This window comes from Malassezia pachydermatis (assembly GCF_001278385.1).
Source record: "Malassezia pachydermatis strain CBS 1879 chromosome Unknown scaffold1, whole genome shotgun sequence".
NCBI lineage: Eukaryota > Fungi > Basidiomycota > Malasseziomycetes > Malasseziales > Malasseziaceae > Malassezia > Malassezia pachydermatis.
In genome coordinates, this window is record NW_017253138.1 from 966,889 (window position 1) to 981,368 (window position 14,480).

General features: G+C 57.8%; 7 protein-coding genes across 7 annotated transcripts; 3 read left to right on the top strand and 4 right to left on the bottom strand.

Moving 5' to 3' along the window:
* Nucleotides 1-17: 17 nt before the first annotated feature.
* Malapachy_3398 (pab1 dependent poly -specific ribonuclease pan3) lies at nt 18-1,913 on the bottom strand (the record flags this gene model as incomplete). Its single annotated transcript, XM_018137869.1, has 1 exon — nt 18-1,913. One exon carries the CDS (start codon nt 1,911-1,913, stop codon nt 18-20), a length of 1,896 nt encoding a protein of 631 aa, XP_017993904.1.
* A 125-nt stretch (nt 1,914-2,038) lies between these two features.
* On the bottom strand, nt 2,039-3,610 carry Malapachy_3422 (cytoplasmic trna 2-thiolation protein 2-like protein; the record flags this gene model as incomplete). The annotated part of the gene is made up of 1 exon (XM_018137892.1): nt 2,039-3,610. One exon carries the CDS (start codon nt 3,608-3,610, stop codon nt 2,039-2,041), a length of 1,572 nt encoding a protein of 523 aa, XP_017993699.1.
* Nucleotides 3,611-3,951: 341 nt separating this feature from the next.
* Malapachy_3380 (camk camkl kin4 protein kinase) lies at nt 3,952-7,305 on the top strand (the record flags this gene model as incomplete). The annotated part of the gene is made up of 1 exon (XM_018137852.1): nt 3,952-7,305. The coding sequence occupies one exon, from the start codon at nt 3,952-3,954 to the stop codon at nt 7,303-7,305; it is 3,354 nt and encodes a 1,117-aa protein (XP_017993956.1).
* Nucleotides 7,306-7,381: 76 nt separating this feature from the next.
* Malapachy_3395 (mitochondrial carrier) lies at nt 7,382-8,439 on the bottom strand (the record flags this gene model as incomplete). Its single annotated transcript, XM_018137866.1, has 6 exons — nt 7,382-7,593; nt 7,624-8,048; nt 8,078-8,149; nt 8,175-8,271; nt 8,297-8,371; nt 8,418-8,439. 6 exons carry the CDS (start codon nt 8,437-8,439, stop codon nt 7,382-7,384), a joined length of 903 nt encoding a protein of 300 aa, XP_017993907.1.
* Nucleotides 8,440-8,633: 194 nt separating this feature from the next.
* On the top strand, nt 8,634-10,202 carry Malapachy_3405 (neutral amino acid permease; the record flags this gene model as incomplete). Its single annotated transcript, XM_018137875.1, has 1 exon — nt 8,634-10,202. The coding sequence occupies one exon, from the start codon at nt 8,634-8,636 to the stop codon at nt 10,200-10,202; it is 1,569 nt and encodes a 522-aa protein (XP_017993796.1).
* A 2,240-nt stretch (nt 10,203-12,442) lies between these two features.
* Malapachy_3393 (peroxisomal protein involved in protein import-peroxin) lies at nt 12,443-13,370 on the bottom strand (the record flags this gene model as incomplete). Its single annotated transcript, XM_018137864.1, has 2 exons — nt 12,443-12,976; nt 13,005-13,370. The coding sequence occupies 2 exons, from the start codon at nt 13,368-13,370 to the stop codon at nt 12,443-12,445; spliced, it is 900 nt and encodes a 299-aa protein (XP_017993913.1).
* A 403-nt stretch (nt 13,371-13,773) lies between these two features.
* Nucleotides 13,774-14,265, top strand: Malapachy_3385 (dna-directed rna polymerase ii; the record flags this gene model as incomplete). Its single annotated transcript, XM_018137856.1, has 1 exon — nt 13,774-14,265. The coding sequence occupies one exon, from the start codon at nt 13,774-13,776 to the stop codon at nt 14,263-14,265; it is 492 nt and encodes a 163-aa protein (XP_017993959.1).
* Nucleotides 14,266-14,480: the final 215 nt, after the last annotated feature.

Here is a 14,480-nt window from a genome sequence, read left to right on the forward strand (position 1 = left end):
GGTTATGCTACATACGACTAGGGACGTACCAACTCGGCGTACGCCGCTTCGACGTACTTCTTCACGTCGGCATAGCTGACCAACACACAGTTCAGCTCGTCGCGACTGGTCAGCATCATTTTTTCGTCGACGCCTGCATCGAGTTTATTGAGGTGCACAAGCACATGACTCAGATCCATCGCGGGTCGGCCATGTTCGTCGACGGCATGGAAGACCATATCACGGAACAGACGAATGACGTAGCGCTCGCCGCTCTCTGTATTCGTATGATCCGACTCTTGCAGCGCATTCAGCTTGCAAAGCAGACGCACCAAGCGCCCATTCTCCAGCTCGCGCATGAGCGACGCTTCGAGCATATCGGCATGGTTCAGGGTGCTGCTCTGCTCGTCGGCCAAGTACGGCGCCAACTCTGTGAGCACGTCGTTGATGTGGGTATGCGACTCACTCGAGAGCAGCTGCTTCAGAAACGCGGTGAGCTTCGTACCGTAGCGCTGCTGGAACGTCTCAAGGCTCGCAGTGATCGCCTCCTCGCCTTGCGCCGCTGCAACATTGTTGCAGCCTGTCGAGAGCAACAAGCGGCCGAGCGCCTGGATATCGTCCTGCTGCTGCGCGACCAGGGCGTCAGGCGGCGTCTGCGGTTGGTAAAACAGCACATCGAAAATCGCACACCCATTCAGCCGCACGCGATGCTGCGCGGTCCGCAAGACTTTGCTGGGCTCGAGACACCGTACGGCAAGGCCTGCCTTGTGTACGACACGCAACAAGCCTGCAAGTTGGCACGCATAGCTCCACAGCACACGTTCAGGGACGTGCATCGAGACAGGCTGCAGTCGGCCTGTCCGCCGATCGGGCTGGAGGGGCTTGACCGTCATGTGCTCCATATACAGCGTCGTAGCCAGGGGATGGTAGTCGTACACAAACACCACCGAATGATCGCCAAACGCACGCGTCGTAAAGGCCTCACGTACAGCGACCAAACTGGGATGCCGGATCTTGCGCCATCGTTCTGCGGCACTCATCGCGGCCGTTTGCTGTGGATGAAAACCCTCAAGACGGCGCAAAACGTAGCACTTGCCATCCAGCGCACACGTCGCTTTGTAGACGTGCGTGGGGTAGCCAAACACACGACTGGGATCGCCAGCGGCGCCAGTCAAATGCTTGGTACTCTGCGCATGGAACCGATGATGCAAGAGCGAGGAGGGCATACTAGTCTCACCCGGCTCGAGCGCGACCAGGTTGTGGTACACATGGAGCGACTCCGGGAGCGTCCGTGTACTGCCTGCCTCTGACATGGACGTAGGCGGCGCTGTTGCATACAGTGCTTCCTGCTTCCGATGCAGTTCCTCATGCAGCTCTGGATCCATAAAGAACGTCATTGCGGCCAAGTGTGTCGGATGGAAGTTGCTGACGTGCGGGAAAGGCGGTGCACACAGATGGTACTGAAGTGGATGGCGCACGGCGACTTCTTCCACCCGCGGTTCATAGGAAGCATAGGGATCGTAGGAAGAGACGTACGAGCCATAGGCGCCGGGGTTCTCTGTGTACATCGCAGCATGGGAGGCCGGCGCAGCACTCCCGCCGCCGACGGCCTGCGCGGGCATCGCACTACTGCCTGGCGTCGAAGACGAGGCGGCTGGGTGCGTCGTCGTGGCTGCCGTGGCCGGTAGGCCGGCCGCCTGCGCAGGGGTAGGTGTCGGTGTACCTGTGGCACTGCGTGGCACAAACACAGGCGCCTCAGCGAGGCGGGCCTTGATGGTAGGCGCTGTCGTCGTTGCATTGGAGCGTGGTTGGAACGAAATCGTAGCTAGCGACGTATTCGTGCTGGAAAACACGTTGGACAGGGAGGTCCCTGTCTTACCACCGCCGGGCACGGCGTTCTCGGCACGAGGTGCCGACGAGGGATCGTGCGCCATGACCCCGGTGTTGCTGTCGTCGCCCAACGCGACCGCGTGGCTGGGCCACGGACGGCAGCACACCGCACGCGTCTCTCGCCGACTGCACGTGGCAACATGCCCTCGTGACCTCCACGCTATGACCACTACTCAAGTAAGAACGAGGCGACGTGCGCTCGCATCGCGTCGACCGACACGCGCTGCGGCGCATGCGTCGTGCGAGGACCATGCGGTTGAGCAAGCGCCGCGCGCATGGCTGCCGCATCCTCGTCGTGCGCCTCTTCAGCAGGGATCGACGAAGAGTAGGCCAGACGGCCTGGCTGCTGTGTGAGGGTCAGCACATCGGGTGGGAGGTACATCGTACGAGACGAAGTGACATCGAACACTTGCAGGCACGCGTAGCATAGCATAGCAAATAGCGCATTCTCGGACGCAGAAGTAGGGGACGATGACGTAGGCTCCATAGAGTGATCCGCCTTCCATTGGGCAGCGCCAGGTTGCGCTGGGAAGCGGCACAACGGGCACGCCCGCATCGTCGAGGGATCCCACCGAGGCAGTTGCAGCACCGCACGCACCGACGACTCAGCCTTGGCGCCGATTCGAGGGAAGGTGATGGATGGCGTCGTCGGCCACAATCGGGTATCTTGGATGACCAGCTTGCTGGCCGTACCGACGACCGTACTCGAGGTACTTGACACGCCGTACTGTAGGGCGGAAATGAGAGACGCCGAGAGACGTCCGATACTATGCTTGTCCACCATGGCCTCGTACGTACTCTCTGTTGTAGGTGGGATTTGCGGGATCAAGGCAGGCAGGTCCATCGTAGGTATCGCATGCTGAGTCGCGTAGAAGGCCAATTCCGTGGGCAAGTGGGCACGAAGCGGATGAAGATGCAGCACATCGTCGATCCACAACGAAGCTGCGCCTTCGACAGCAAGCTTATGACCGGCTCCCTTCGCAAGCGCCTCAATCGTGAACGCTGCAGCATCCGATGCATGCTGTGGCCATACCAAAGCGGCACAGTGCCGTGCACGAGCGGCTTCGTGCCATACGCGATGCCGGAAAATGCGATGCAGGTCTTCGGCACGAGTGCGCCCTGCACTTAGGCCCAAACGGGACGGGGTATCTTGCACAGTACGCAGAGCCTCTTGCAACGCGGCTGTCGTATCGAGAGAGTGGGTCAGAGAAGCCGCCATTGTGCCGTGGCCCTGCGGCTGCGGTGTATACGCTACGCCACACTGGTCGGTGTACACGTCGGCGAGGGGAAGGGCGACAAACGTAGCATCGGGCGCGATGGCAGCGACCAACGAGCGCACCTCTTCATGCGTCTGGGACGTCAAGCCAGGCACCACGGCGCTATCGTCCACGTACAGCACATCGATACGCGCTCGCTCAGGCGCGCGGGCAAGCGCAGCAGGCGCCTGATGGGTACTACGCAGCTTGCGGTGCATGGCGTGTAAAAGGACACAGCTCCCTACACTTGCATCGAATGCGATGGCGAACGCGGGCTCAGCTCGCCCCGCAGAGGGTGTAGGAGCCGGACGTACGACATTATCCCATAAGATGGCGCCACGAACATGCTCTAAACTAGGACGGACTTTTTCGTCAAAGACGCGTTGGTAGCATGTCGCGCAGTACGCTGCCTCGCGGACTTGGATGGCCGCGGTAGACTCACGGCATCGAATGCATGGCCCTAGCACAGCAGCTGCTGAGGCCATCACACGTCGTACGTGACACTTTTTTTCTGGCCGCGTCTACGCTGTCGAAGCCTCGTCACTTTGTGCCACGTTGGTCTTCACGTGGAGGTGAAAAAAGTCGCGGGTGATTGGCTCTCTGCATCGACGGATTCGTCGATGACCAGATCAAGCCGCCGCTTTTTACGCGCCTATTTCGGCTTAGCTAAATCGAGGGATGCAGGGCACGCTCGACGCAAATGGGAGGTGCGCGTCAAGACGTGCGTAGCGACGTTCGCAGTCATCCACGGCTCGTCTTCTTTGAACGATAATCGCTGGCCGGCCATAGCCACGTCGTTGTACCTCGACCCCCCTACCCCTTGTCTATGACGAGTGCAGATCCTGTGGCGCGCGAGAGCGTGCCTTCTGTGATGACCCCCGCAGATCCACAGCCTGCGGTGGCTGTGAACGGCGCGACGAACACGTCGCCGCCCACGCCGAGCGACCCCCCCACGACGACGGCGCCTGCACCATCCCACCCACATACCCTCCCACTGGCTTCGCCAGCGGCGCTTGCGTACTTTACTGCGAACCCACGCCGTCCGCAAGTGTACTTTGGCAACTACCTTCTCCTGCAGACGTTGGGTGAGGGCGAGTTTGGCAAAGTCAAGTTGGGCGTGCATCGCAAGTATGGCGAAGAAGTGGCTATCAAGCTGATTAAGCGTGAGAAGGTCGCTGCGTCTGCGCAAGAAGAAGGCACCGACGAATCGAAGATGAGCAAAGTAGAGCGTGAGATTCACATCCTCAAGCTGCTGAAGCATCCCAATATTGTGCATCTGTATGAGGTCATTGAGTCCGAGCGCTACATTGGCATCGTGCTGGAGTACGGTGCCGGGGGCGAGCTCTTCGATTATATCTTGGCACACAAATGCCTGAAAGAACGCGATGCCTGTCGTCTTTTTGCGCAGCTCGTGTCCGGTGTGTCGTACCTGCACCGCAAAAAGATCATTCATCGTGACTTGAAGCTGGAGAATCTGCTTTTGGACCGGAATCGCAACGTCATGATCACCGATTTCGGCTTTGCGAACAACTTTTCGGCACGTGAAAATGACTTGATGGCGACCAGCTGCGGTAGTCCATGCTACGCGGCACCCGAGTTGGTCGTCCAGGATGGTCTCTATGTCGGTGCGGCGGTAGATGTATGGTCCTGTGGTGTGATTCTCTACGCCATGCTAGCCGGGTACTTGCCCTTTGACGACGACCCAGCGAACCCCGAAGGCGATAATATCAATATGCTGTACAAGTACATCATGTCGACGCCCCTGACATTCCCTGACTATATCGGCGCAGAGCCGCGGTCGTTGCTGCTGCGTATGCTTGTCCCAGATCCGACCAAGCGCGCGACGCTTGACGAAGTCATGGCCCATCCATGGCTCGCGCCCTACCGTGATATTTTCCAGTTCTCGGTCGAGGAGCTGGAAAACGCCGCGATCGAGCAGCAAGCCAAGAAACGCCAGGCCTACCGCGATCAGATGGAAGAGCAGCAGGCGTTGTTGGAGCATACATGGCCCACGTCCAACACGACGACTGCTATGCCCGCGTCGGCCTCCCATGCGACCAATTTGTCCATGTCGTCATCTACGTCGTCATGGCAGCCGAACGTGGCGGCGGCAGCCTCGCCTCTCGCCTCGCCTGTGCCCTCGCCCCCGATCCCTGTATCGGCCACGGCGCCGTCGGTGCCCAAGGCTGCGTTGACGACGCCCCCGAAGCCCACAGCCGCCGCGCCGATGCCTACGCGCTCGACCGATGCAACGCCGCCAATGCCTGCCGCTGTGCCCACATCATCGTCGATGCCGATGGCTGCGGCGCCTACGCTGACGCCGCCAACCACGACGACGACCACAACGACGGTGTCCAAACGCAAGAGCGAGACGGACGACACGAACAAACGGGCTGGCAAGCCACGCACGCTAAGCAACGAGCTCACTACGACGGTGCTCGCACCGCCGCAGCGCCGAATCTCGAAAGAACGTCGTGTCGAGTCGAAACTAGCCCCACCGCTTACGATCCCCACCACCAGCATGACGATGCTCGCGCCGATTTCAGTGCCGATACCGATGCAGCATACCACCGCCTCACCACGCAAGGAAGGCCCGTCGTCGTTTGGGCAGGAACCACTGAGTCTTACGTCGTTCCTTCCGCAGCGTCGTCAGGAATCGCGATCGCGTAAGACGTCGGTATCCAAGCCGGAGCCCACCGAGACGGCAGCGACGCCACAGCCCACCTCTGTCGATGTACCGCCCGTCCCTGTACCGGCATCAGCGCCGGCCCCAGCGCCTGCATCTGTCCCAGCTCCAGACGCAGATGCTGCGCCTGTCAGTGACTTGGACGGCACCTCAACCCTGGCGCCGCCATTGGTGTTCCCCTGGCACAACTCGTCGTACGAATTGGCCAACGAGGCTATGGTTCTCCCCCGCTTGACGCAAGATGAGCACCCTACACGACGTGCGACCAAGCCCAAGATGGAACGTGTCCGACCCGTCTCGATGCCCGTGCCGCCTCGTGAGGTGGAGACGATGCCTACGACCACTACGACGTCGCCACGTATGGCCAGTGCTACCAGCACCGTTCCTCCGCCGCGTGCCTCGCTGGATACGGCGCTGGACCGACGAGCCAAGGAACCGGCCCACAACAGCAAGCCTAGTGAGGGTCCCAGCGTCGTGTGGAGTCACACCGAACCACGCCAGCCTTCGACGCAGACCGAGCAGCATGCCAAGGCGTCATGGTGGCGCCGCCTGAGTGGCCGGCATACACCGATGGCCAAGCCTGCGATGGCGACGACGCACGAGGAAGCGTCCGAGGCCACGGGCACTACGGCCAGTGCCATGACGGCGGCGGCCGCTGCCGCGTTGGCGTCGAGCCAAGACGAGGAGAAGCGGCGTGTGCGCCCCAAGTCGATGGACGTGGAGCGTGGGATGCGCACCGACGATGCGAGCCGCGCCGAGCAGCTTCGGCTGGCGCGTGAGCGTTTGGAAGGCGCGCCGCGACGTGTCTCGATGCATGTGCCACCCACCTCGGCGCCGCTGCCGTCGAACACAGGCATGGAAACGCGCTTGTACTGGGAGCGCCGTCTCAAAGTGCATGTGGGCGCCGTGGATCAGGCTGCCTTGACGACACGCCGCCCTGACGAACTGTTTGCGGAGCTCGTGCAGGTGCTGCAGCACATGGGTCTAGCCATGCGGCCGACGCCCAAGTACGAGTTCCGCGTCGAATGTATGCGACCGAAGCGCCTGAACAAACTGGAACGGTTCTTCTCCAGTCAGCGACAAGAGACGTCGCGTCGTCGCTGGTCGCGTATGACGCCGAAGAGTAGCGGCAGCGCTGGGTCGACAGCGACGCCGCGTGTCTCGACCAGCCGCGATGAGGTGGAGGGTGATATGGCGCGGCTGAGTTTGAGCAGCGCAGCAACGACGTCCTTGCCGATGTCCAACACGGCGCAGTCGTTGGAGCAGGCGGCCTTTACGGCGGCCCAGAGCCCCCCTCTCTTTGGCGAGTCGCACGAGGATGGCGGCCATGAAGTGCGCCTGTCGATTGAGCTTACGCGTCTTGTCAAGCTGCAAGGCCTGTACAGCGTGGATATTCGGCGGATGAAGGGCAATATCTGGTCGTACAAGTTCCTCTATGACCAAATTCTCGAACGCCTCAACTTGGGCGGCCGCGTGTATGTCACGCCATCGTGATCGTATGTATAGTTGTTCTTCCTTTCTTTCTTTGGTTGTTCACGGACGTATATAGCTACGAAAGGCCGTGCATACGTTAAATGTAAGGCGGACCGAGAAGGCGACGCACTTCGTTGTTGATCACTTCGACGACCAACAACAGAATACCACCGCCAGGCGCGAGACGAGCGACTTTCGGGACAAAGCCCTTGTACAGCGCGCTAGCGCCTTCCTCGCGGAAGATGGTGGCCAACGACGAGAAGGTGCCGTGGTACTTGGCCCGCTCGCCCGCCTTGGCATGCGAGTTTTCTGAGGTAAGAAAGAGGCAGTCATACGTACGAATCCGTGTCTTGACGACATCCAGCGGCGTGTTTAACGCCGTACCGATAAACCCGCCGATTGTACCAGAAAGCAGGCTGTTCCGTAGACGCTCCGACTGCGTCGTGGCGACGGGCAGGGCCTCGCGGACCAACGGGATCGAGCCGAAGTAGCCACCGTTCCAGAACACATGGCGCAGCATTGTCGAAGAAAGGCCACGGTACAAGCCTCTATGTCCGTGCTCGGCATAAATGTGGCGCACCACATCCATCGGGCCTTTGTACAGGTGCATCTGGTTCGGATCTTGGAGACGGATCTTGACCAGCTCAAACGGCACTACAATCAGGCTCTCTGTCGCACCTGCCGCACAGCCTGTGAGGAGTGCATGCAGTTTGGAATGGCCATTGAGCCATGACCGGAACGTCTTTCCCCAAAAGTCGTTCGCACTCATGGTTAGTTGATCTCCGATACAAACCCGAACTTGAGCGCACGCTTCGGCGCTTCGAGAAGGAGAAGAGGCGCCATGCCACGATACAAATTGCTTGGTCTACGTAAGTAGATCGAACACGTACCCCTCATTCTTGATGATATGACCTAACATACTGATAATGCCTTGGCGCTGCGCTCCTGTTCCGGCTTTCGAGAGTTGCATACGAGTTTTGACCACATCTGAGGTGAGCAAGGTAGGACGTACCTAGCGGGTATAAACACACCAGCTCTACAGCACCAGCTGCAGCGCCAGAGCAGACGGTAACATAGGTCGGCAAGGCTACAAAGTGTCAGTTGCATGCATCGCACACCATCCACCCACATACGTTTAGGTGCACTCGTCGACATGGTGGAGGTCAGAAAGGGTTGTCATGTGAAAGTGGCGCTGCCTGGCATTCTCAAAGCAGTTCCCCACGCAGAGCGAAGTCACGACATGCGCAGCAGGGGCGCTTGGCTATACATACACACCTACATCGTGCCCCATCGTTGTTTTTTCGTTCGCTGCGCGCTCTTCTTCCATAAAAGGGATTGATCGTAAGACCATGGATCCGCTGTGGCCGGACGAGGCAGAGGTGCCACGCCGCACCATTGTGAGCTACTTGTTTGCACACGGTGATCAAGCACTCACGCGACGTATCAAGTATACCGAAGATATCAGTGCCATTGTCACTGAAACACAAACAGAGCACGAAAAGGACTATGACCAAGAGATCGTGCAGGAGCCCATCCACGCCACAAATGAACCCACCACGGAGACGGTCAAGTACAAGGCAGATACGCTGGATGATGGTATGCTGGAGGGCGTGAATGGAGCTTATACCGACAACCAACCGAAGCCATTCCCACGCACGTTGGGCTTTTTCGGCGCGTTTTTCAACATGATTGCCTACGCCATTGCGCTGGGTATTTTGAGTATCCCAGTGATTGTTGCTACAATTGGTATTGTGCCGTTTATCCTCGTGACGATCTTCTTCTGTGCCTTGTCATACTACATTGGTTACATGTACTGGCGTCTTGGCATGACTTTCCCTGGTGTGCACAACCTGCAGCAAGCTGGTGATCTCATGTATGGCAAGACAGGTGCAACGTTCTTTGTTGTGGCGCAGTTCATTTTTAGTGTGTTCTTGCAGGGCAACCACGCGCTGCTAGGCGGCTATGCGTTCTGGTACCTCGGATGGCGCTCCTGCATGGTGGTTATGGTCGTCGTGTTCGCCATTATTTCGTTCATCGTCAGTCTTCCGCGCTCGTACAAGCTGTTCACGGCATTTGCCGCTATCTCGTTCACATCGATCATGACGGTCGTTATCATTGCGATGATTGCTAGTGGCGTCTCCGGTCCTGCGAATAGCAAACCCGGCGACCCACCCAAGCGTGTGTTGGCCTTTGGTGCAACACCCAAGTATGACCCAGACTTTTTGGATGGCATGCTGGGTGTGATGAACATCTTTATCAGTTTCGGCTCGATACCTGCGTACCTGCCCGTCATGGCCGAAATGAAGGACCCCCGTCTCTTCCTTCGCAGTCTTACACTCTTGATGAGCTGCTCGTTGGTCTTGTACCTCATTGTCGGTACAATTATGAACTACAACCTGGGTCAATATGTGACCTCGCCGTCGCTTGGTAGCTTGACGACCATCATGATCAAGATCTGTTATGGTCTGGCGCTGCCGACAATCCTTGTAGCTGGTTGTGCAATTGCACAGCCCACGGCCAAGATGTTTATGATCAATGTCTTTAACAGTCAGCGTCGTCACCTGCTCAACAACGACCGTGTTGTATGGATTGTATGGATCGTGATCAACGTGATTACTTGGGCCATTGCGTTCGTCCTGGCCGAAGTCATTCCATTCTTTAGCAGTCTGCTGGCTCTCTCCTCAGCGCTCTTCTGGAGTGTCTTTTTCCTTGTCGCACCATTATCCTATCTGTACCGCCACCAATACAACTATTGGGGCTCATGGCGGAACAGAGTGGGTTTCCTCGTGGCCTTGGCAGGTATTGGTCTTGGCTTCTTTTTCATAATTGCCGGTACATGGGCCGCCGCTATTTCTATTCGAGACCAGTATACGTCAGGCAACGTTACAGCACCATTCTCCTGCGAAATTCCCCAGTAATATAGCACTTTTTTTTAGAGTCCTTGCATTGATATAGATAGATTGTTGGCAGCCAAGATTTCGATAGCCCCATGTCCGTCCCTTACGCGCGTGGACGGACCTCCACCTGCTTGCGAGGGCCGCGCCACGCTGAGAGGATGTATCGTTGCTACGTTCATTTGCCTCTCCATTGCCCAGCGCCATGGATGTATGCAAGGCCGTGAACGCGTATATAGAGCGCATGATCAAGGAGGTGCAAGGCATGAAAATGCTTCTCCTGGATGATCATACGGTACGTCAGGCAAGCCCAGCTAAGATCACAGACACCTACCATTTCTGCGACATTTACCCAGTCCGCGTTACTAGAGCATGAAGTATACCTCACTGACAAACTGGCCAATCCACACCGCGATCCCATGCCACATTTGCAGTGCGTTGTGTTTATACAGCCCAACGACACCTCGATTCAAGCGTTGTGTCAAGAGCTGCAGCGGCCCAAGTATGGCGCCTACTGGCTGTGTACGTATGCGATGCCTTCTGACATGGTAGACAGTAGCAATGTGATATCCAAGCAGCACATGGAAGCTTTGGCAGAGGCTGATCAGCATCAGGTGGTGCAGGCCGTGCAGGTATGTGCCTAGGGTCACTCACGTCAGGAATTCTTTGCAGACTACATCCCTGTCACGTCGTCCCACTTTACCCTCGCCTACGCGGTACCGCCCCACCGATTGTGGGCCGGCAGCACGTCGCAGTGGGATCAGGAGGCGTTCCAAACACATTCACGAGCGCTTACGTCGCTCCTTCTCAGTCTCAAAAAGAAACCTGTCGTCCGCTATGAACGTATGAGCACAATAGCACGCAAGCTCGCCGAAGATGTGGTACATCAGATGACACATGAGCAGGCATCACTCTTTGATGTTCGACGCACGGAAGTCCCGCCCCTTCTTCTGATTCTCGATCGACGAAATGACCCTGTGACGCCCCTGCTCACGCAATGGACGTACCAGGCTATGGTCCACGAGTTGATGGGCATCCACAATGGATGCACCACACTGCATACAGACAAGGGTCCTCAAGATATTGTGCTCTCAGTCGAGAACGATCCCTTCTTTGCCTCCAACTTGTATGATAATTTCGGCGATTTGGGCGCATCGATCAAAGAGTATGTCCTGCAGTACCAAACACGGTCCGCCTCAAATGCGTCGATGGAGACCATCCAAGATATGAAACGCTTCGTGGAAGAGTACCCCGAGTTCCAGCGGCTGCGTGGCAACGTAAGTAAGCATGTGGCGTTGCTGGACGAGCTGAGTGGCTTGGTGGAGAAGCGGCAGCTGCTCCAAGTCAGCGAGCTAGAGCAGAGTCTGGCCAGCAACGAGAGTCACTCGGCAGACCTGCGGCATGTGCAGAGTCTGCTAGCCTCATCAGCCATTCCCAACGAGGCAAAGCTGCGCCTTGCTATCCTCTATGCGTTGCGGTACCAAAAGTGGACAGGCCACCAGATCGACGCCGTGGTCCGTCAGCTGATACAAGTGGGACTCGACGAATCAGACGTGGTTCTTGTGTACATCCTGCTCAATATGGCTGGCGCCGAGCAGAGGCAGGACGATTTGTTTGCCAACGAGAACCTCTTCTCCCGGGGGAAAAGTGCATTAAAAGGCTTACGTGGTGTTGAAAATGTGTATACGCAGCACACCCCACACCTCCTACAGACCATCGACAATCTCATGCGTGGCAAGCTGCGAACGTCGAGCTACCCATTTGCCGGCGCAGCCGATGCGTCAGCACTCGATGTGCCTGCGACTGTGTACCCAGGCGGCCCAGCAGCGCGGCCTCAGGACGTAATTCTGTTCATGGTAGGGGGTACAACGTACGAAGAGGCGCGGTCCATTGCGCTGCTCAACGGCGCAACAAGTGCTGCCAATACACACGCTACCCCAGCGTGGCCTGGCACGCGGTTTTTGCTCGGTGGTACGACCGTGCATAACTCACAGTCGTTCCTCCAAATGGTACAATACTCCGCCTCGACGCTCCCGGCATCCATCACACGGCCACCGCCCAGTGCCGGCTCGCAAGGACCGCATTTGCGGCTGGGGCCGATGCAAGTGGCTGTTCCCCGTGAGCGACGTGACTTGGAGCACGTCGCGAACGAAGCGCGGGATCTCGCGACGGGTCTCATCGGCAAAGTCATGCGCAATATCGAATAGAGCAAAGTGCTAGCTATGAGGAGGAAGAAGGAAGGATGAAGGCGTACATAGAAAGCATTAATCATCTGTCGAGTCAGCTAGCTGCCAAGCGGGAATCGTAGGGGCGGGCCGGGCAGGCGGCGTCGATGCAGCCGCGTCGTTCGCCGCGTTCTTCCCATCGCTTGCGCTAGCTGTAGGCGGCGTCGTCACGCCCGGCGTCGGCGTCGAAAGACCGCCGCGGGAGACCAGGAGCGAGCGCAGCGACTTGAGCTCCGTCTGCAGATCAGCCAACGCAGACTGCTGCGTCTTGCGTGAGCGATCAAACATGCCGGCAAACTCGTCACGCATCTCCTCAATGTCTTTCTTCATTTGGTCGAGATCTTTGTCACGCTGCTCTTCACGCGCACGCGACTCGGCCACCATATCGTTGACACCACGCACGCTCTCTTCAATGGCCGACTGCTGCTCGGCAAGGCCCTTGCTCATTGCCTCTGTGGTCTGCTCCAATTCTTCCAGGTGCAAGGCCACTTCGTCGTACTTGGCCGTAAGTGCATCACGCTCTTCCTCGAGCGCAGTTTGGTTCGGCGGCTGCAGGTGGGGGTACAGGTACCTCTGTCATGTCAGTGTCAGGCATACGTACGCGAGCCAGCGAAATCACGCCATAACCGACCGTACCAGAGACGACCGCCATAATAAACCAGTCGCGCCAGTCGCGCTGGGGCTTCGTCGGTGGGTACGCCGGCATCATCGGGTATGGTTGCATATACGGTCCCTGGGCCGACGTGGAGCCCATCGGACCAGCCACAGCACGACCCACTTGGCCCATCGCCAGGTCAATTTCTTGCTGCGTAAGCCCCTTGGATTCTAGGAAGCTAATACGCTGAGAAATCGGCGAGCTTTGCACCTTGGGATCAGCGAGGAACGAGACAGCACTCTGAATCATGTCCGCCCGTGGCGCCGTAGGCGCCACTGACGATGACGGCGCAGAGTTGGACGGTTCCGACATGTTCGTCACTCTCCTGCGTGCCACGCCACTGTGTATGTAGAACGATGCGGGGTCTACCACCGGCGACAGGCCGCGTGGCTTCGCTGCCTGGTGCTGGTCACGTGATGATTGCATCTCGTACGGCCATCGGTGCGGCACCAGCGTGGCGCGCAACGACCACCATCCCCATTAGCAGGTACGTGCCGAGCAGTTATCGCATGCATAGGCAAGGGAGCATGGCTGGAGGTACCTAGGATTACATTCTTATTCACACTGTCTGAGCCTGACAAGGCCGTGACCATTGATTTCTCAAAAAACTACAACGGTATATGAGGCGCCTTCCTTCCTGCTCCCACGCTGCTTGCATGCTATGAGCATGATAAGAGCCTTTGCTAACATACTAGTCCATACCAGTCCGTTCGTCATGGCGAACGCACCCGACCGCTTCAACTTGTTCCTCCTCCAGCCGGGGGAGCAACGGATTGAAGTTCAGGAAGATATGCGTATCCCGAACGCAGCTACCTTTGTATTCAATAAGGAAGATCATACCCTCGGTAATATGCTGCGGCATGCCGTTCTTGCGCAGCCAGGTGTGTTGTTTTGTGGCTACAAAGTGCCGCATCCTCTAGAGCCACGGGTCTTGGTCAAGATCCAGACGGATGGCACGATGACGCCAGCGGAAGTACTTCAGCAGGCTTGCACGAAACTCATTGTCGACCTGGGCTCGCTCAAGCAGAGCTGGGCGAAAGAGGTCCGGCTCAGCAACGATAGTAGCGGCTACGGCGCGGGCGCCTACGGTACACAGCTCTGGAATACGTACGGGGCTGGGGCACCGCTCGACGCCACGGGCGACGCATATGCTGGTGACGTTGATCATGCAGCGAGTGGTGCTATTGGCGGCTATGTAGATATGTAATATGGCATTGTATTTTAGCAGGAAGGAGCAAGGGGGCGTTTTCGCCTACAGACCAGAGGGACTGTGTCCTTAATTGGGCCGAATTTCGAGCGTGAATGAAAAATAAGTATAGCTAAATCCGTAACTTTGAAAAATCGTACTGCCACTCTGAATCATATTCATCAACATGGCCTGACTACTACACATAAGGGGTATGCAGAATGTATACTATCAAA